This window comes from Embiotoca jacksoni, unplaced genomic scaffold, assembly GCF_022577435.1.
Source record: "Embiotoca jacksoni isolate LCO1_2020_lvr unplaced genomic scaffold, fEmbJac1.0.p SCAF_4, whole genome shotgun sequence".
NCBI lineage: Eukaryota > Metazoa > Chordata > Actinopteri > Embiotocidae > Embiotoca > Embiotoca jacksoni.
Genome location: NW_027185392.1, coordinates 251833 through 271974, shown reverse-complemented (window position 1 = coordinate 271974; position 20142 = coordinate 251833). Strand labels below are relative to the sequence as shown.

General features: G+C 43.9%; 2 protein-coding genes across 4 annotated transcripts in view; both read right to left on the bottom strand.

The window, feature by feature from the left end:
* Window positions 1-506: 506 nt before the first annotated feature.
* Window positions 507-7866, bottom strand: LOC138209500 (NACHT, LRR and PYD domains-containing protein 12-like). 2 transcript variants are annotated; one of them, XM_069168124.1, is made up of 9 exons: window positions 7647-7866; window positions 5178-6879; window positions 4381-4725; window positions 3722-3889; window positions 3462-3632; window positions 3134-3349; window positions 2848-3021; window positions 1925-2098; window positions 507-1789 (listed from the first exon to the last, which is right to left on the bottom strand). In XM_069168124.1, exons 2-9 carry the CDS (start codon window positions 6791-6793, stop codon window positions 1774-1776), a joined length of 2880 nt encoding a protein of 959 aa, XP_069024225.1. In that variant the 5' UTR covers window positions 6794-6879; window positions 7647-7866; the 3' UTR covers window positions 507-1773. The 2 variants fall into 2 exon arrangements, with proteins under 2 accessions (XP_069024225.1, XP_069024224.1); XM_069168123.1 differs by having other exon boundaries at window positions 5178-6811.
* Window positions 7867-8712: 846 nt separating this feature from the next.
* Window positions 8713-20142, bottom strand: part of LOC138208977 (ras and Rab interactor 2-like) — a 35032-nt gene continuing 23602 nt past the window's right edge. The window contains exons 8-13 of one of the 2 annotated variants that reach the window (XM_069167256.1): window positions 17518-18924; window positions 13122-13204; window positions 12776-13001; window positions 12498-12629; window positions 10270-10433; window positions 8713-9929 (exon numbers count right to left, since the gene is read on the bottom strand). In XM_069167256.1, the coding sequence (XP_069023357.1) occupies window positions 9603-9929; window positions 10270-10433; window positions 12498-12629; window positions 12776-13001; window positions 13122-13204; window positions 17518-18924 (2339 nt within the window). In that variant the 3' untranslated portion in view covers window positions 8713-9602. Of the gene's footprint in view, window positions 9930-10229; window positions 10434-12497; window positions 12630-12775; window positions 13002-13121; window positions 13205-17517; window positions 18925-20142 lie in introns of both variants that reach the window. The other variant, XM_069167257.1, reaches the window with a different exon arrangement.

Genomic DNA, 20142 nt, shown 5'->3' with positions numbered 1-20142 from the left:
ATGCTATACTATGACTTTTTATTCATAATTTGGATGACATGCTATAGTATGACCTTTTATTCATAATTTGGACGACATGCTATAATATGACTTTTTATTCATAATTTGGACGACATGCTTTTGAATGACTTTTTTGTCAGATTTCAGACGACATTGAGTTTTGCAAAGTAAATTAACCTCTTTCATCATTTAACCCTAACACAATTTGATCACTTTATTCCTACACAAGTCACTCCCTTTAATTCCAATACTGTGATCCCTTAACACGAACACTATTTTAAAAAAAAGTCAATTACATAGCTTTAAATGTACAAAATTTACTTTTATATATTTATAAATGTAATGTGATGTAAATATAAAAATCTATTTTAAAGATAAACAATAAATTACAATTAAAATGGGAGCAAAACATTTTTTGTTTTGTTTTAATACTTTTCAATTAACTTCTTGATCATTGTGAATACTGCTCAGCATGTTTCCCCCCTATTTAAAACGATGAAGCAATATTGTCTCCAACTCTTTATTGTAGAATTGATGCACACCAAGAACTGTTTTTAAAACCATCAGAATGGGATAGTCGTTACAAATATAAAAAAACAACATCAATTACTCCCTTACTGGTGGTAGGACCAGCTACACCTGTCATTCCAGGAATAAAGTTTCAATAACTGCTCTGGCAGTGAGCCAAACACAGGTGTGAGCTCTACTCACTATTATCATTTTGGTATATTGTGTATTTTGTTTCTGCCTTGACAGTTGAGTTGCATCCAACTCCATTATTACTTCTGGAGGTGTAGTGAAGTCTTGGCAGGCACCTCCTATTTAAGGCATACAAAAGTCTAAACAACATGCCAGTTGCAAGGGCCACGTTCTCCAGATATAACTGAAACAAATTGAAAATGAACATCCAATAAGAAAAGACAGAAGCGTTGACGTCGTTGATAAAAGTAATATTTTCTACTCTATACTAGGGGGGGAGGGACATGACCCTCCAAAAACGTCTGTGGTTAAGCCCATGATTTCAACTGATCCACCACATACATAGAACATAAACAACACTGTACAGACAAGACTAGTTTGTAATATACCACTTTTTAACACAGATATAGATATTAGCCACAAAAAACAAAATCACTTTTGTGGCTGAGAACTTTAGATTTTACCTTTAAAAATGTAAAAAAAACAAAAACAAATGCAAAGTAGCAATAAAAAAATATACATTTTGACCTCATTCCTGAAACCCACTAGGTACATTCAAATATTGAACAAAAAAAAAAATCATTCAGTATGTACAGATCATACAAAGCATAATCAATGAGGTAAATATTTGTTGAAATGAAATTAGTGGGCCTTCCCACTGTAGAGTTGGTTTGTCAGTCCCTGCGAAATGCGCAGTACTTCTTTTTACTTTTGATACATACAGCTACCCTTAAAAAGTATGTACTGCTGCATGTAGCATGTATAACAATTGGCACATGATACTTCATCATAAAAATACATCTTGAACTTTGACCCTCCTGGTCAGATCCATCTGTAGCGCGACATATGAAGGAAAAAGAAAAAGAATGCAATTTGTAAGGAGTACGGTTCTTTTGAAGGCCTCTTCTTTTTCTCCTTCTTCCGTTTGCTTTCCTTCCTTTAGTATTAAATCTTTTCCTTGCATACTAAATAGTATTGTAGTATGGATATTGGAACGCAGAGAGTATGAGGGTTAATATAAAAAAAAAAAAAGTGACCCAGTTTGATCCGTTTTTGTCCTTCTGTCTTCGTTGTTCAATCCACCGAGACACTGAAAGATAAGAAAATAAAATTAGGACACGTGAGTGAACAGTCTCGGCTCATTTGAATCCACCTCCGTATTACGTTTGAGTACGCCGAGTTGTTGTTTACGTGAGCAAGTTATTTTTAGAGGATCAGTTCTCACTCTATTGTACGCAGTGAGTATTTCAGGTTCTTTGTTAGCGCCACGAGCGTCATGACTTCAGAGTCCTCCAGTTTGTTGCCCATCAGCTGCAGCTCCATCAGATGACACGGGTTCGCCTTCAGGGCAGAGGTCAGGAACTGAATGCTCTTCGATGTCAGGCTGCAGCTTCTCAGTCTGCAGGGAAGCACAAAACACCACAATAAACATCTTTGCTAAACTTTGTCCCGTCTCGTTGCTCATCCGGAGGTGTGCAGCTGGACGTTACGGCTCTTTCTCTGGGACACTATTTGCGCTGAGGCACCGACCCAAAACAGTAAAAGTGTATTTCGGGTAAACGATAAGCAAGCGGCAACCTGCAGTGACGTCACCAGTTGATTTGCGAACGGCTGTAATGGCGCCCCGGGTTCAGATATTGGTCGTCGCCAGAATTACCATATTAGGGCGATGCGGGAAGGAGCGAACGGTGGATTTGACTCGATCTGATTGGAAACCCGATGACACTACACCCCGCCCACCGACAGTCGTAACCTGACTGCACCACAGGCCTGTCAACTAAACAGGCACGCCCCCCCAAAAACACGACTTCTTTTTCCAATTACCGACGGGATTATTTTTAGATGGACCGCCGGAAAACTAATAAGAAAAGAGTTACTTCAGTTAACAAGACCGAAATAACTTGTGAAAAAAAAAGTGTTGACATCAAATTTCATGAAAGAAGTTGAATGGGAGTCTATGGAGCAAGTGTTTTTTTTTTTGGAGCCAACCTCTAGTGGCGCTCGGTGGTATTGCAGTTCAAGGCACTTCCATATCAGCCTAATTTTTCCAGACCCTGAAACTACGTCCACTTTTATATGTAGATTATGGTTTGGTCTGAGAGTGGAAACACTTTTACATTTAAGAGATGATATGAACAAATAACTTACGACAGTTTCTTTAGTTTACACTGAGGGTTCTTGAGCCCCAAGCAGAGCTTCTTCACGCCCTTATCCCGAAGGTCGTTGCCAGACAGGTCCAGCTCGACGATGACGCTCTCCTTGGACGCTAATCCTACTGCGAGTTCGGCACAGCAGTCGTCGGTGATGCTGCAACGACTCAAGCTGAAAGGAAACCCAAAACGATGTGTCGATACAGGTTTCGTAAAAAAAGAAAACTTTAAACACACTGTCATGCAGAAGTCTGTTAAAAAAAAGAAAAGAAAAAGTGTCTCACTTGAGAGTTTCCAGGTGGCTGAAGGGATTCTTCAGGCCCGCTGAAATTTCTCGGACCCCTTGGTCTCGGAGGCAGTTCATGCTGAGGTCGAGGTCCCTCAGCTCGACCGCCTGCCACTCGGATTGTTTCGCCCACCCGCTGAAGAGCTGCGAGATCGAACACAGGACCTTCGCCAAATAAATGCAACCCTTACCAGTGATTCCGCATCCTGAAACGCTGAGAGGGAAATACGAGAAAATGACATTAATCAGTGGTTCATGTGCTTTTTTCATACAGTCATAATAATAAAATTGTCTTGTGCCAGTATTTTTTTATCAAGGGTCCTTACTTGAGCTTCTCCAGACGACACCACGCGTACATGCCTTCGCAGATGATGGCGAACCCTGCGTCTTTCAAGTTGTTGTTGCTCAGATTGAGCTCGACCAGAGAGCCGGTTTCAGACTTCAGAGCCTCGCCGATCCCGATACAGCTCAACACAGTGAGGCCGCAGTGGTACATCCTGCCGAAGAGACGTGAAGAGACAGAATGTCGCCGGATCTCCTAAATCTCTCCATTTATGTGGAAATGCAGTGCTGCAGTTATACTCACTCCAGTTTGGCTAAGTGCGATATGTCAAACATTTTAAAGAGCTCGTTGGCGCCCTGGTCTCCGATGATGTTGATGCTCAGATCCAACTCTTTGAGATAGGTGGGGTTCTTGTGCAGAGACATGGCCAGATAGACGCAGCCGTCCGTCTCAATGTTGCACTGTGACAGTCTACAAAAAAAGAAAAGAAAAAGGGGGCAACATATATGACAGATCTGCTGAATACAGAGAGGGACAAAGAGGCTCAACTCAGAAAACTCTAAGCTGTAAGTGCTGTCAATAAAAGTACTAAATCAAGCATCGGAATACTTCTGCAAATAAAAGTTCTGTTTTGGATTTTAAAGGAATTTGCCAAAAACTGTGGAAATAGGTGCGAGCCGAAAGTAATAGAGAAGTTGAATGAGAACATCCTCTGAGGGGTGAGTCTGGGTGGGTCACACCTTTAATGCATGTCAATACTATTCTTTCTACCCCCTTCATGTCGTGTCTCTCTCTCTCACTCACTCACTCACTGGTCCTGTCAAATAAAGGCAAAAATTCCCAAAAGTTACATCTTCGAAAACCATGTTTTCACTTTGTCATTTTGGGTTACCGATAGGAAGATTGATGGGGAAAATATTGTACGTGCAATTGCGACTGTAGGTTTACTTCCCAGCACTTACTTGAGTTTTTCTAGGTGGCATTCTGCAGTTTTCAGACCAACTGCAAGATGCCAAATTCCCATATCTCCTACTTCGTTCCTGCTGATGTCCAACTCTTCCAGTTTCGGGGCGCTTCCCAGAGCCGTGGCCAGGTGTTTACAGGCCTGCTCGGTCACTCCGCAGCCCGACAGCCTCAGCACTTTCAGCCTGCAGTTTTGATCGCTCAGCCCCTGTACGAGGTTAAACACTCCGCTGTCGCTGAAGCTGTTGTAGCCCAGGTCCAGCTCTCTCAGGTGGGACTCCTTGGTGCTCATGACCGCTGCCAGCGCCGGACAACTCTTGTCTGTCAGGTTCGAGAATCGCAGGCTGCGAGGAGATTGAAGTTAGTGACACGTGTCAAATTAGACATACCTCGAAGGAAACAGAAGGCAGTATTTTTTTATCCTCCCCCTCCATCGGTCAACAGATCCCATAGAAAGACCAAAACTAACAGCCTGTTGATCTCATTATTATCATTAATAAATCAATAATTAATTTTAAATCAATTTTCTTTAACTTAAAATTAATTTTATAAAATTGGTTTTGATAAAGGCATGATCTTTAAGGAACCAGTATCTAAGTCAAGGTATTTGTACCAGTATTAAAAGTTTTTTGAACAATACCGAGCCCTATGTATACCATAATGGATATGCAAAGGGACATTATTTTTTTTGCGGTACGGGTCAGGTGACCCATTTGGGAACATGTAAATGCACAAACACTCATAGCATTTGTGTACATAACTAATTAAAAGCTGAACGTAATGAGTTCCAACTTACATGGCTTTCCTGCTTCTGAGAATATCCGGCAGCTGCCGGAGGAGTTTCTCCTCACATCTCATCGGCACTGGCATCTCGAATTTGTCTTGAATCCCATCAAAGTCCATGATCTTGTTCACCATGAACTCCCACTGCATTTGAGAGAATTCACCCATCGGACAGACATCGAACTTAGCGAAAAACTTGGCCTCGCTCTGGAGAGCCTGGCTGTCGTACTCCCTCAGACACTGAAAGAGCCCGAAAAAGCTGTCAGACAAAACGTTCTCCATGATCGTCCTCTTGGTGTAGACGAAGAGCACGTCGTTGGAATCCAACAGGTGACGTTCCTTAATGAGGCCGAAGAGGAAACGTAGGAAGGTATCGAACTCCCCGTCGTTGCTCTTCAGAGCCTCGTCAACCAAACGCTTACAAGTGCAGCGGAGGGAAACCCTCGACACTTTGAGGTCGTCCAGTTTAGCCGATGCGGCCAAGAACTCCAGAATGCTCCACTGGCCGAAGCGAAACACCGTGTGGTTGTGCAGCCCGGTCTCCTCTCTCAACACAAGCGGGCACTCTTTGGCGAAAGCGGATGCTGCTTCGGCACTTATGTCCCTCTCCAAAAGGTCGGACTCAAATATTAGAGTGTCCTCGTTCTTCCGAACAAGCGCCAGCCTTTTCAGCTTGGCGATGACGTTGGAGTTCGATGCCTTCAACAGATTTGTGTAAATCTGGGTGAGATTTAAGGGATGTATTTTATACCCTTCGATTACTTTTAGGTGATCCTTAAAAACATGTGCCACGATGGTGCAGATCGAAGGTATCTGACACAGGAAGTCCAGGCTCCTCGATAGTCTCACATGGTCAATGGCTTTGTTGGCGAGATCCTCATTTCCAAGAACCGTCCCGAAGTACTGCTCCTTCTGTTCGTTGCTGAACCCTTGCAACTCAGTCTCTTTGAGAAAATAGCAATTAGGGATTTTTGCTGCCGCCGAATATCGCGTCAGTAGCCATATATGAGCATGGGGAAGTAAATTTCCCCTGATCAGATTGGTCACAAGACTGTCTACCGTGCACGCCTCTGAAACATTAATAACGGCGGGACAGCTGAAGTTTAGCGGGCGACGATACTCATCCAGTCCGTCGAGGATGAACCACACGTTTTCTTTATTTAAACTGGAAGCGTCAAGCTCCTTTAATTCTGGAAAAAATGTCTGGAGGAGTTCAATTAGGCTCAATTTCTGTTTGAGCAAATTGAACTCCCAGAAAGCGAGAGGAAACAGAAAGCGGATGTCATGGTGATCTCTCCGGTCGGCCCAGTTGAGAGCACAACTCTGCACCGTCACGGTTTTTCCAACTCCGCTCGCTCCTACAGTGATAACTGTTCTTTTGCTGGTGTTATGGAGGCAGTCGCAGGAGAAGATTTCCGCTGGGGTGACCCGTGTATAAACAAACTGCAAAGGAAATCCAGATTTGTCAACAAATCTCAATTCGTTCTGGTTCAGATTCGATAATCTTTGGTCCTCCTTGAAGTCCCGATAGCAAAGTCTCGGAGGAAGTAACGAGTTCTCAGGATACGCTTCAAAAAGTGTCCGATATTTTTTCCTTAGTGCGGTTTGGAGACAGGCTTGGAGATCCATCGCAAAGGCAGACCGTTCCTGAAAAGACGGGACAACAGTGAATGCAGTACCTACGAATTGGTGTTTGGCTGTGATAGTCGTCTTGCCTGCAAGAGAAAAAAAAACAAAAAACACAAACTATACACAAGATCTCTGTGTGCTGTCACAAAGTCTCAACGAAGAGACACTTCGCTAAGAAAAGCACAGCCACGCATACAATATATGCTATAAAAACATCACATCAATATTTTTCATATTAGTGAATAGATGGTAAACTTTTATAGGAAACAGGAAGTGTGATGTTGCCATGGATACATGGTGAGCTAGACCGGGCAGCGACATCAACCCAAACAATATTTGTTTACATTTAGGAGAATTAAAAACGCTGAAAAAAAGAACTATCCACAGTTTATTTTTTGCTACTGGAAGTACTCATCACTATCAGAGAATGACGCATCCTGGAAGGGTTTATCGGGGTTGTTGAACGTCACTGCGCATGCTCAGTGACGTCATGCGTAACTATTTAAAAAAAAAAAAAAAAAAAAGTTTGAAAAACCGAAACTGATCATTTTAAATTATGCAAGTTAACCATGGCTTTAACCCACGAAACGGCCTTTCTAATGAAGAATAAATGACACCCGCAGCGGTAATAACTTCAGTTTGTTCAAATCTGGGTAAATAACGAAAGTAAGACGCCCATTTCCTGTTAGCGAAACGAGCTAAATACTCGCTCAACGGTGTTTAACGCGAACACGCTTCAGCTTCACCAAACTGAACTGCAGCACGTTTGCGATGAAGCAGCTGCCGGTGTGACGTCATAATCACCCGTTTATTCATTAACACGCGAGAGATTGACCGAGTGTGGCAAACTCACCCCGAGGAGCAACTTCCTGGAAAGACACCGACGCGAGCCTGCGAGATGAGCTCACGTGTGAATCAGTAGCTGGAAACAAAACAAAACAAAACACGCCGGAAATCCGTGTAAAACTTTGACCTCGGGGGGAGGGGGGGGGCGTAAAATGACGCGTAAACCGCGTCCGTGCGTCGAGAAACCCGGTACCGGTACCGGTGGCTGAATTTACCGACGTTCACGAGTTCCCTTCCCTGCAATTCGGGGGCGGGGTCTAATGTTTAGGACACGCCCACTTATATTAAAAAAAAATTAAAATAAGGATTAAGAAAGTGAAACTGGATTTCTTCTCATTCGTCAGATTAAATCAATCCGTAAAATTCAAAGGACTGCTTAATCAATACAATTTAAACAAACTTATTGTTTTATCTGTGTTGGCTATTTTTAATATGTTCATGTTTGTAAAATTAGCACTATACAACGGAGCAATGGGATATATAAATATTTTTTTTAAAGAACATTTATTTGCATTATTTTGCATTTTGAGAGCAAATTTTAAATGTCAAAAAAATAAAAGTAAAAGTTTGGGCGTTACAGCCGGGCGTACAACATTTAGATTTGGTCCTCAACATCTCCACTTAATTCTTGTAAATCCCAAATAAAAAAACAATCTCAATCTTTTTATTTGTTTTAGTTAGCGTAAAATATCTTTGTATGTTATTATATTATTATTATATGAGATTATGTGAATTACATTCTTCTTGGTGCACAGTTAGGCCCCAAAGTCCAAGTGAGGATACTTAGGGATTTATTTTTTTCCAATTTAACGTGTTATTTTTCAATACAAATGATAGAAATTTAAGAATTTCATTAAAGAAAATGTGCATAAATTTTTTTTTATGTTTAATTTCCACTCAGTATTTAAATATGAGACCGGTAAATCGGCAGTAAAATATTCCAATGTTCCCATGCTGAAGGAGTGACACTGCCATTATGTGACTGTGAGAATCCTGAAATCCTATATTGTGTCACTGAATTCAGAAAAAAAAAAGCAGCACACCTTTCAGAAAATATCATGCGGGAGTCAGCCTCGTTCAGAGAATATTTTATATATTTCCACAGTCAGCTTTGAGATTTTCATAACAAACAACAGAAACAGTGTTGATTTAAGTTGACCTCTAAGAAAAATATCTGGCACGAGTAAGTCCAGTATTAAGTCCAGTACAGAAATATTAAATCAGAGTACTAATCCTTGTCACTTTAGGGATGAAAAACATTTGAATATAAAAATATTTCTACACAGAAATACAAGCTACAATTGACCAGCAATTGCAGAGCAATAATAATAATAAAAAAAAAGACAATCATATATTGTACAATATTTCATTTTACTTATTAAATTAATGTTTTAGCAAGAAGTTTGAATGCTGACTAATTACTGGATGACAGCTGGAAGCTCTCAGTAGCACACTGTATGTTCAATTCCTTTTGAAAGCACCTGGAGGACAGCAGTTAAGGCAAAAGTTAATTACAAAAAATACAATATTTTACTGTATGACTTCTGTTTTGAGGATGGTATACACGCCCCAACATGTCCAGACCTTTCCTCTTTCTCAATTTACCACGGCACATGCTAAAATCCTGCACACCACGGCCTCGCCAAAGCAGACATTGGCCGACCAGACTTGCAACCAACCTTACCATTCCATACTTCCATTCTTTCTTCTTCTTTTTTTTTTTTTTTTTTTAGATGTTTGAGTAAAACACCTGCACTTTCCGGAGCCCGTCCAACAACCTGGTGGTTCCTCGCGAAAATCAAAAGTCACCTCATCATTTGCAAATCAAAGACATATTTTAAATCAGCATGCTTCCGTCTCCATTCAAATGCTCTCAGATCTATCTACAAAACAAACTTCTACAACCAATAGAAGAACAAAAGACTTATTGTTTAGGATCAAATACATCCCCTCCCACCCCAGACTATTCAACTTGAAGGCAGTTTCCGTTTTGCACGCTGGCAGGGACGCAGAGGTTCAGGTTCAACACCCTCCTGTAGACAAAGTGGAAGATCAGTGCGTGCGGCCGGCTGTGGATCTCGGCTTTGATCCGTTGAGGGTGGGTGTCCAGGGCGAGCTGCTGGCTGGTGTCCTCGGTGACCAGGAACAGCGCGTAGTTCTCGGGGTCGGGGATCTTGAACTTGTAAGCGCAGAGAGAGCAGACCTCCTCCGTGGTGGTGTACGGCTGGACGAGCAGGGTTTTGGCCGTGCAGCCCATGTCCAACTCTTGCAGGGCGACACGGAGATAGTTCTACGCAGAGAAAAAGTCCAGAGTCAAGATTTGGCAGAAATCTCCAAGAATGAAAGACAGAGGCAGGACTGATGTGTTAATAAACAAGCAGGCAGGAAAATCCCATGCACTTGAAAGATATTGCATGCAGTTGTTCCACTAGGGGGTGCTGTCTACCACAAGTACTGACCCACAGATCCACATGCTGTGATGTTAGTGGAAACTGTTAAGTCCATTTTCACACAGCAGCTTTCATGCGTCTTTTCAATGCCGAAACGTGAAGTGTGGATGTATTTGGGAATTGGTACAACTTAGACTCACTGCCTGGATGTTCAAGGTGGGCTCAGGTCAGGCGGGATACCTGAAAGTCGTCCACGGACGGCACCGAACGCTGGGTGGTGCGCCGGCGGTGCCACTGGTGCAGAGTGTTTCGGGCCTCGGAGCTCAGCACCCGGGCCGCCTGCTCCTCTTGGAAGTTCTTGATGAGGGCCATGGCTCCGTAGGCGCTGGTCAGGTAGTAGCCTCCTGAGATAGAAAGCAAAAAGAAAAGACAGTTGGGAGATGAATGGAAGACAGACAAAACAAAACTGAACAGCTAAATACGTCAGGACGAGTTATTTAGAAATGAAACTAGCTGGCATAGGAGGGAGCTGAGGTGTCAGACACTTCCTTTATCGTGATCGAGGTGAATCACAGAGCTATATTTACAGTGCTGATGATCATTTCATCAAATGCTTCAGAAATTCAGGTTTAGCTTCTTACATTAGTTTACGCGCCAGACCGTTTGGCACTGATAGGAAAATATTTCATTCTGGCAGGGCTGAACCTGCCGTCTCTTCTGAACTGGTTCCAGCCCATTGAAATTAAACTGATTGGAATTTCCGACCCTCATGCTGAGGACTTTTCCTTCCTATGACTATATTTATGAAGCTTTCTCACTGAACCTTCAGGGTAAAGTCAACTTAGCTGAGGTGGTTGTGGTAAAAGGACTGTTATAGAATGAGCTAAAAAAAATCCAAACAATGACAAATAAAGAATAAAATGTGCAAAACAGGGGCCTATACTTCTTTCAAGCTTTAAAGTTGCATTTATTCATGTTTCTCGGCCACCATGGGGCAGCACAACAGACAGTTAAACACTGACATACAGTATCAAGTTGAGCAGCTGCTGGGGGCATATTTTTATCAACTGTTTCTTCTCCTGTTGCCGTTTCAAAAATATCTGTCCTTCAAAGTTTTCACCAGCTAATCGCCAACCAGCAGTGACGTCACCCGGATTTTGTCCGTCACCATCTTGCTAGTTCTGCGCGGTTTACGGCAGGAAGTGACCATATTTGGGCGAGCGGTGGATCTGACTCGATCTGATTGGAAGCCGTAGCCTGACTGCACCACAGGCCTGTCGATCAAACAGACACGCCCCCAAAAAACACAACTTTTTGAAGCCTATTATTCTAATTAATGACGGGAATATTTTCAGATGGACCTCCAAAAAACGAATAAGAAAGAGCGACTTTGGCCAACAACACCGAGAGAAGTCGTGGAGAAATATTATTGACGAGTTGAATGGGAGTCTATGGCGCCGGAAGCTTTTTGGAGCCGACCTCTAGTGTCACTTGGTGGTATTGCAGCTTAAGACACTTCCGCATCGGTCTAGTTTTTCAGAGACGGAAGCTACATCCAGTTATATACAGTCTATGTTTACATCTCAGTATAAAAAATATTGACTACAGCAACTTTAAGGAACAACAGGAGGCTTTCTCTTGTTCATCGATACACCACCGTTGATCTCGGGACAGTTGGGAAAAGGCTACTCTGTTGGTGAGGACTTCTAATACGTGACTCCCACCCTTCATCTCTAATCACGCAAACTATTTCCAGCCATTTAATTTCCATTGACACACAGTTGAATGGTCGCTGCTGACCTTCCTTTGATCAGGTTATACAACAGGGTGGACCTCACTTTGAACTGGCACCACACTGCAATGTGGCGGACCTCAAAAAGGAAACATCCAACATTATATAACTTCAAGTGGAGGTAACGTCTCGTAAACGTCATTTTCAAAGCTCAAAGGAAACTTTCTGGGTCTCTATCTTTGACAGGGTGCGAGTTCACTCAAGAGTTTTGAATAAATAGTTTGAGAAATACACTTCGTTTGTCGTTTTTCGGAGAGAAAAGAAGATTAACGTCTGAGTGTTAGCATGTGGTTAGCCCAGCCTGTTGTAAAGAGCCCGGCTCCGTCCAAAGTTCAAAACGGGCCGTCCGAGAACTCTAAAGCTGAAAAATAAACATGTCGGATCTCGTGTGTTTAAGGGAACAGAAATGTAAATATTTGTATTTTTATGGGGAGTTGTGGAGGGAGATTATTTCTCTCGACAACGCTACACCTTAAACACAGAAACTCTCAGTGTTTATTGGTGAGTTTTAGAGGTAACAGTATTATTGACTATGTATTTTCTACCTACTACCTGTAGATATCAGGGAAGCCAGCTCAGCAAATACAAAAAAAAAGAAGCTCAAAACATGTGTCTTTGCTTTTGTATGAAAGGTGCTATACAAATAAAGTTTATCATTTGTATTATTATGACTGACCCTCTCCTTGAAGCAGAGACGGGTCCAGCAGCTCCATCATGTACTGGATCTCCGTGTCCAGCTGCGGCATGTCGCACTGAGCCACCACGTAAGTGAGCATGGGCAGGAAGTCGTCGGCTCCGTACATCCTCCCTGGAAGGAAGCAGACAAGAGAGCGGAGGGGAAGTTAGGTGTGGTGGTCAGGCAGGCGGGAGGGAACAGAAGTCATCGCTGTAAACAAGCCAAAAACAACGACTGAAGGAGGTGGAAAGGAGCTGAGAAATGAAAGATCGCCTCACCTGAGTTATCCTGCATGATGGTGTAGATGAGTTTACACACTCGCAGCAGCAGCGACACCTTTTTCTCGGGGGAGTACATCTTCCTCATGCTCAGGAACTTGTGGCGGATTTTCTCGATCGCCACGGGGTCGGGGGGCACGGCTCCGTCCACTCCCAGGTCCTGGGGCCTCTTGGTCTTCGCCAGGGCCAGGTTCTCCCTGAGCTGCTGCCAGGAGCCACTGTTCACCTGCAGGACGGCAAAAAGACAAGAGACGTTCATCCAGCCGGTCGACACATCGATGATATCATGTGATTTCCTCACGTAATAAAAATTTTATTTTTTTTTAAAAGGGGGCAAAGAGAGCACCTGAAAGTCATATAGAGCCACCTCGATCACATTCTTCAGAGGCTTTAGGACACACTTGTGCATGGCCTTCTCCAGCACCTGGTCTGTGGAGGATGACACCAACACACACACACACACACAAAAACACACACACACACACACACACACACAGGTAAATGAGACACCAACTCATCAATATATTGTTAGAGGAAGCAAATGAGTAACATTTTACAACTGAAAGTGCGTCACCGCCGGTGACTGGATGTCATATAAAACTGAAACTGTCCTATGAGCGATTGTAAATACTGACATCACTGTAAATAAAGGAGCTGGAATATTTAAAAGAAAAACCCTGTCTGGTCATCCAGACACTTTATCACGTTGATAATTACATGCAATACGTTCACGATCATAAACCTTCACAAACCCCGAACATGGCAACTAATTCAGGCTTGAATGTTGTTATTCGGATTAAATCATCCTGTTTATTTTTTAAATGCATTTCAACCTCGGAATAAGTCATCTATAAGAACTTGAGTCGTCTAAATCTGATGGAAAAACATCAAGAGTGAAGACTGTGACCAGCTGAGTGCAAATCACATGACTGAAGGCATAAAGCTGGACGTGGGTGATGTGTGTACCATCGAGTAGCTGTAAAAATCAACAGGCTGGATATTTTACGAACGTCGTTAATTCAGTTGAAGCGTAGAACGTTTTTACCATTGAAATACATGTTACATATTTGTTTAAGTGACAAATTCCCATCAGATAAATGTAGTTAAATGCCATGACTTCTTCCTCCAGCTGGTTTGGTCGAGTTTTTCCTTTATATAAAAAACAAAATCGGGGTCGGTTCTTGAACCTAATGAATTTTGTTGTGTGTTTAACCATATTACGTCTGTTATTTGTACCTTAAAATAAAATCAGTTAAAGACATTTTCATCTTGATCAGGCTAGCAGTGAATTTTAGGCTGTTGTGTGCAGGTGTGGCCTTAACGCTTTAGGTCAGAGACTATTTAAAAAATATCCCTAAAATAACAGTAACACAACTTTGAGGCCAAAATTAAAAACGGTGGGCTCAATGGATCGGAGAGACTTAAGGGAAATTTGAAATACATAAATCTCTTTCTCACCAGTTAACAGTGAGATCTGAAAACCTTCAGTAACAACTGTACAGTATTACCAGGCAGCCTCTTCGTTGAATGTGCTCCGTTTAGCGGCCATGAAAAACTGGTTGTGTTTTAATGACAGATACAGACTAAGACCTCTACAGTGGACTGGGTTAATGATTCGGCAACAGTTCCACATTGATTTCAAAGCTGCTTCAAAGAACTACATATTTCTGTCGTGTGTCAAATCCAGCTAAGTCAGTTATCCGTATAGTACATGATGAACAGGGTTGTTATCTGTGGAGCATTAACACTGGTCGACTCTCCTGTGCTACACTAACTGCATCCTGCCAGTTATCATATCAATCATCTCTCCCTGAATAGCAAGAAAAAAACAAACCAAATTAGTAAATAATTAATTGACAGTAAAGCCAAATAAATTTCTTAATAAAATAAGAAACACAATTTCTTTGCTTTGAATTGAGATAATTATTCTCTCACTTCGTTTTAATATAAATGTTGATTGCTTTCATTTAACAGATAAACAAAACAAAACTAAATATGATGGTGCCTGATATAGGATATAATATCGTAGTAAAATATTCCTAATAATGTATATATATTCAGATTAATTAAGGAAACCCAGTAAATGTCAGATCAATCGTATCAATGAAACGCTACTACCGAGTTTAATAAAACACTGATTACTCTAAATGTTCAAAACTACAGACTTCAGATGATAAATCATCATTGATGAACCTGACAGAGAAGATTAAATCGTATTTAAACAGCAGGAAAATCATTACAACGTCTGTAGTTTCACTCACGGTCCTGTGAGCTGCATGTAATTCTCAGCGTGCGGGCACGACTCTGTAGGACACTTGTCATGATACCTGCATATCAACTGCGGCAACGGAAAATGCTCTATTTTAAACTTAACGAATCACTGAACAGACTTTTCTTTTACGATTAATTGTGCAGCCCTAATATACAGCATTTTTAAATGAGTAATTTTTTTCAAACCTGAATTTTTTTCTCTTTAATTTCTGCCTTTCAACAACTTTTTTTAGCCACAAAAAACTAAACCTTTGAAGTTTGACATTTCAACACCTTAAAAGTCATGTACCAAATAGATTGCATATTCACCATTGAGCTACAGTCTGAGTGGCTGATTTGTTGGAGTCTGACCTCAACACATCCAGGTATTTCACCACCCTATTCATGAGTACAACATTCATTCAGCTGACGTGCATTGAAAAGTCAAGACTACAACAATGGCTCCGTCTGTACCTCGGACCTCCGTACACGGGCCTGGAAACAATTCCTCATATATGCCCAGCGTGTTGCATCGACACAATTGTGTCTTATTGTTTGACTGACAAGACTATTCATGCTGCCCAGGCGTCCCCGGCATCCCCGGCCTCCAGCCGGCGGGTACTGCCGTGTTTATGCAAAATTACATGTTTTGAAACGCATGCAGGAATGCTGTTCGTATGATTGATGCTTTTTGCGGTGAGTCAGAAGAACGCCACAAGATAAATGGTCCACTTACACTCCATCACAATAATCCTCCTCCCTCTCGACAAGAGCAAAGTGTTGTGGGTCACCTGAGGTAAGGCTTCGGCAGGCCTTTATTGCACGCTGTTAACACGAATGAATCAAAATGGACAGGAGGAGGCCCCGGATGTATACAGATGTGTACTCAGGGAGGGGGTCCAGATCCTCCCGAGGAAACACTGGTGCGCTTTGTGGACTTCCTGATTCCTTCCTTTTCAGAAAGGCTCATTTCCTTTGGATATTGAGCAATGTTTGTTACGGTGGCTTTATCTCGACCACAACCTGTTTCAAAGGCTTCCCTTCGCTGCAATAAACTAAAAGGAGCAGCGGCGAGGCAGTGGAGCGCAAACAAACACGGCCGGTTCAAAGCCTGAGGACAGCAAAGTGCACGAAAGCAAACTTTTTCAGTTACTGATTTACAAGCCAGACACTGACAGCTTTCCCTCTATCTTTCTACTTCTTGACCTCGCCACAAATTTCGAAGCTTTTCACACTCAGGCACTTTGAAGTTCAGATTTCTAGCTCCCACTTTCACTACAAAGACAACAAGCCCTAGAGCCGTCATTTCTCCGCCGTATAGCCGCACTCCTCCGTCTCTCTGTAAACGCTCTGGACTGGAGGACAGCAGCCACCAGTAAGCCCCACTTCTCCTTTCTTTTAAAACACATTCGGTGGGATTGTAGCACGACATCAGCCAGACCGTCTGCTCTCTGCTCACACTTCTGAGTCTCGGTTTAACACACACACACACACACACACACACACACACACACACACACACCTCTGACCATCGAAAAGCAGATATCTTTCCGGTTTATTTCATTTCCTGCTGTGCAAAAACATCTCGACGTTTGTTCATCGTCTCATTTGTGAGCCACTTTATGTGCGTATCTGTGGTGTGTTTGCACAATCCGAGCGGATCACTGCCATGTCTCAGAACAAGGGCGTGCTGTTGTTGTTTACAATGAACAAGAGAAGTGAGATGTGCGCAGAGACATTCATATTCATGCAAAGCTATTTCGCAATAATTTGATCCCTTTGACATAAACATGGCTTTGATAAGAGTTTTTCCATATGTGCAAACGTTACCTTTTCAAATGTCACGACCTCAGCGGAGCAAATCGTCAATTTTAACAACATCCAATCGGATATCACTCTAGAATTATACAAGAATTTCGGTGTCAATTTCAATTTGAATACTTCTTGCTCCTCTTTTTCAAATGCAACCAAAGTGCAGCCAAGAATGAAAGTGTCTTCAATCGAAGATCAGATAATAGACCATGATTATTTGATGGCACTCAATAATCAGTCCCAATAAAAATAAAAAAAAAAAACACAGAAGTGCCTGCCCTTTAAAATCTGCCTCAACTGCACTGAGAGATTATTCCAACAAGCCCAGGCCAAGAATAACTCGCTGGGTCGCAGCACACTCGTATTTCTGTAACTCTACACCAGTAATGAGGCAGACTCATATGGAAAACTTCAACTACAACTCTTGATTCCAGAGACAGTGGCAAGCTGGGGCGCTTGACGAACATCGTCAATGAATGAGGTCATTTTGAAATCCTTCTCCGAAGCACTGACACTTGGTTTTACTTCTCTAATTATTTAGAGTGAAAACATGGAGAGAACTGAATGCTGTCAGAAATAGGATATGACTAAAACATCGCACGCGTGTAGAGATGACGCACAAAATCGGGACGTACGATCCCTAGCCGTGCAAACCAACCAACAAATCTCATAAGACTTACCGATCTGGTCCTCGGGTATGAGGGACTCGATGGGAGGGTCGAGCTCGGAGCTCTGGCGCAGATAGGCCTTCATCTGTGTCAGAAACTGCCTGAGAGTCTGTAGAAAGTCCATCCCTGACGTGTGACAGCTTCGATTCTCCTGAACGAAGCCGATGTAGTCCTGAACCAGGGAGCCGAAGTACGAGCTTTTGTCCCTGGACAGCTCGGCGATCCTTTTCACCGCCCGTCTCTCCGGGGTCATGAGGGAGCTGAGCATGCCGCTCATTTTGCTAAAGCGCCCCTTCAAGGCCCTGGGAAGGATGAAGGATCCCCCGCTCAAGCTCACGGCGACCCTTCGCCTCCGAGATTTGAAGGACGGACGGAGGCGCATCTCTAGGTCCGTCTCCAAGCCGACGCCGTAGTCCTCCTCCTCCTCTTCTTCCCCATCCTCGTCCTCCTCGCTGCTGTCCTCCACCGGGTCTTGGTGGTTGAGGTGTCGTGACGGGCTCGGGGCCAGACCCAGGGAGAACCCAGGCGACTGCGAATATTCCAGTGAGTCAGAGGAGGAAGTGGACATGCTCATGTCACTGAGCCGCTGGCGTCTCCTCTCGTTGGGACCCGACGGACTCCCGGCCGTGTTCTCCAGGAGGGCATCAGCGGGGACGGCAGGTGGAGGCTGGCAAGGCGGGAGCTTGGCACGAGACAGGGCCTTGGCGATGGTCTCGTCATCCAGGGCGATGTGGCAGCGGTGGGCTTCCAGATCGGGCTTCTTGGGCCTCGGAGGCGGCGGGTTTGAAGGCACGGGTATCGGAGAGCTGACACTCTTGGACGGGCTGCTGTGCTTGGCACCCATCGGTGGTCGAGCGGGTGCTTGGCGCCTGCTGGTGGACTGTTGTTGCGTCGCGGCCACGGCTACGGCCTCTGGCATGCTCTTGGGTCTGCCGGTAGCCGCAGGGGGTCCGGGCGGAGGCGGAGCAGGCCGCCGCCGCCGCGGCATTGAGCGTGGGGGAGGTGGGCGAGGAGGAGGGGCCGACTTGCAGTTCAGTTTGATCGGGCCTGCGTGCTGCTCGCTACTCGGGCTGCCAGTTAACTGCTTCGGTTCTCCAACATCGTCGAGGTCGGACTTGACGGCAGGTGAAGGCGGGTCGTCCTCAGAGCGTCGGTGGGGGCGGTGAGTTTGGAGGAAGAGGGGGTTGACAAAGCACAAGGGAGCGCTGGAGTGGCTCCTCTCCAGGCGAAAGAAAGGCGGAGGAGCGTACGATCGTAGGGTCGGAGGCGCACTGTCGCAGTGCGCGCCGGTATGCCACTGCTGTGACCCCTCGACCTCCTTGTTCCTGTTCGTGCGCTGGGGGCTGAGAGTACGGCTGACAGGGCGACAGGGACGGGGGGAGGTGCGGCGCTGGCTGCACAGAGCAGAGTCCCAGAAGCCTGTAATACACAAACACACAGAAAACACTCAGAGGCAAACATTAACTACCTTTCATCCAAACAAACACTTCTCCGAGGACAAGTCGAGATTTCCAGGAAGAGAGTATTCTCAAGACAGTAGCTGAAGGCAGCAGAATAAAAGATAAAGAACAAAAGGAAAGAAGTGGAAAAAAAACACAAAAAAAACACAATGACGGCGTTCCTAAATATTTCTCACCAAACACTTCAGATGTTTGCACAATGTTTTCCGAGCCTCGTCTGTCTTTCTGTTGGGTTGTATATCTGTTTTCGTTTAGCCGGTGGCAGAAGCGCGGCGCACTCAGCCGCGCTTCTCTATAGTCTCTGATTCACTGGATGCCGACACACACACACACACACACACACACACACACACACACACACACACACACACACACACACACACACACACACACAGAGAGAGAGGGAGTCACCCAAAGTGATCACAGAGTGGGAGGGCACTAAAACACACCACACGGTTCCAGTTCCTCCACTCCTCTTCCTCCTCTAAATTTCCCTGTAACTCCTCCACGGCCGGTTTAGGATACTTTTCTTTTCTAATGGACGTCTGTGTATCTTATCCGTGTGATTTTCCAGCTCCTTCTCCTTCCTGTTTTGCAATCGCCCCATAACACTGGAGCACATGTGCTCTCGTTTTGAAGCTCTTGTGTGCTTTTCCATTGAATCATTCCTTTGTTTTCAGCTATTTGTCCAGACGGTCCTCATTCTAACAAACTCTGCAGTAATAACTGCTTGAAAAGAAGGAACCTACTGTATCCCAGCAGAAATGCGTAGTTACAACACAACAATTTAATCACACTGGAAAAAAACAAAACAAAAAACAAAACACAGGCAATAGATGTCATTTGAATGTGAAAATATCTAAGCAGGATCAGCACAGTGATGACCAGTGCTGCTGGGTAAAAATGGAAACGTTAACTCTCGAATTCCCGGGGCGATAAAAGAAGCAGGCACCAGCTGATACAACCGTTTCATATGTCTGATAATATCTCGGGAGTCTGGAGGCTGAAATGTGACTGTGGTGATCTTTCCTGGTCCACGTGAGCAGTGAGCACCTGACGCCGAGATGTCCGTCCGCAGAGCGAGATCGCCGCAAGCAAACTGACCCCAGTAACACGTGTAAAACTTAATGACCAAACCGAGGAGCAGTCTGATTCTGCAGAGAGCACTTCCCTTTTA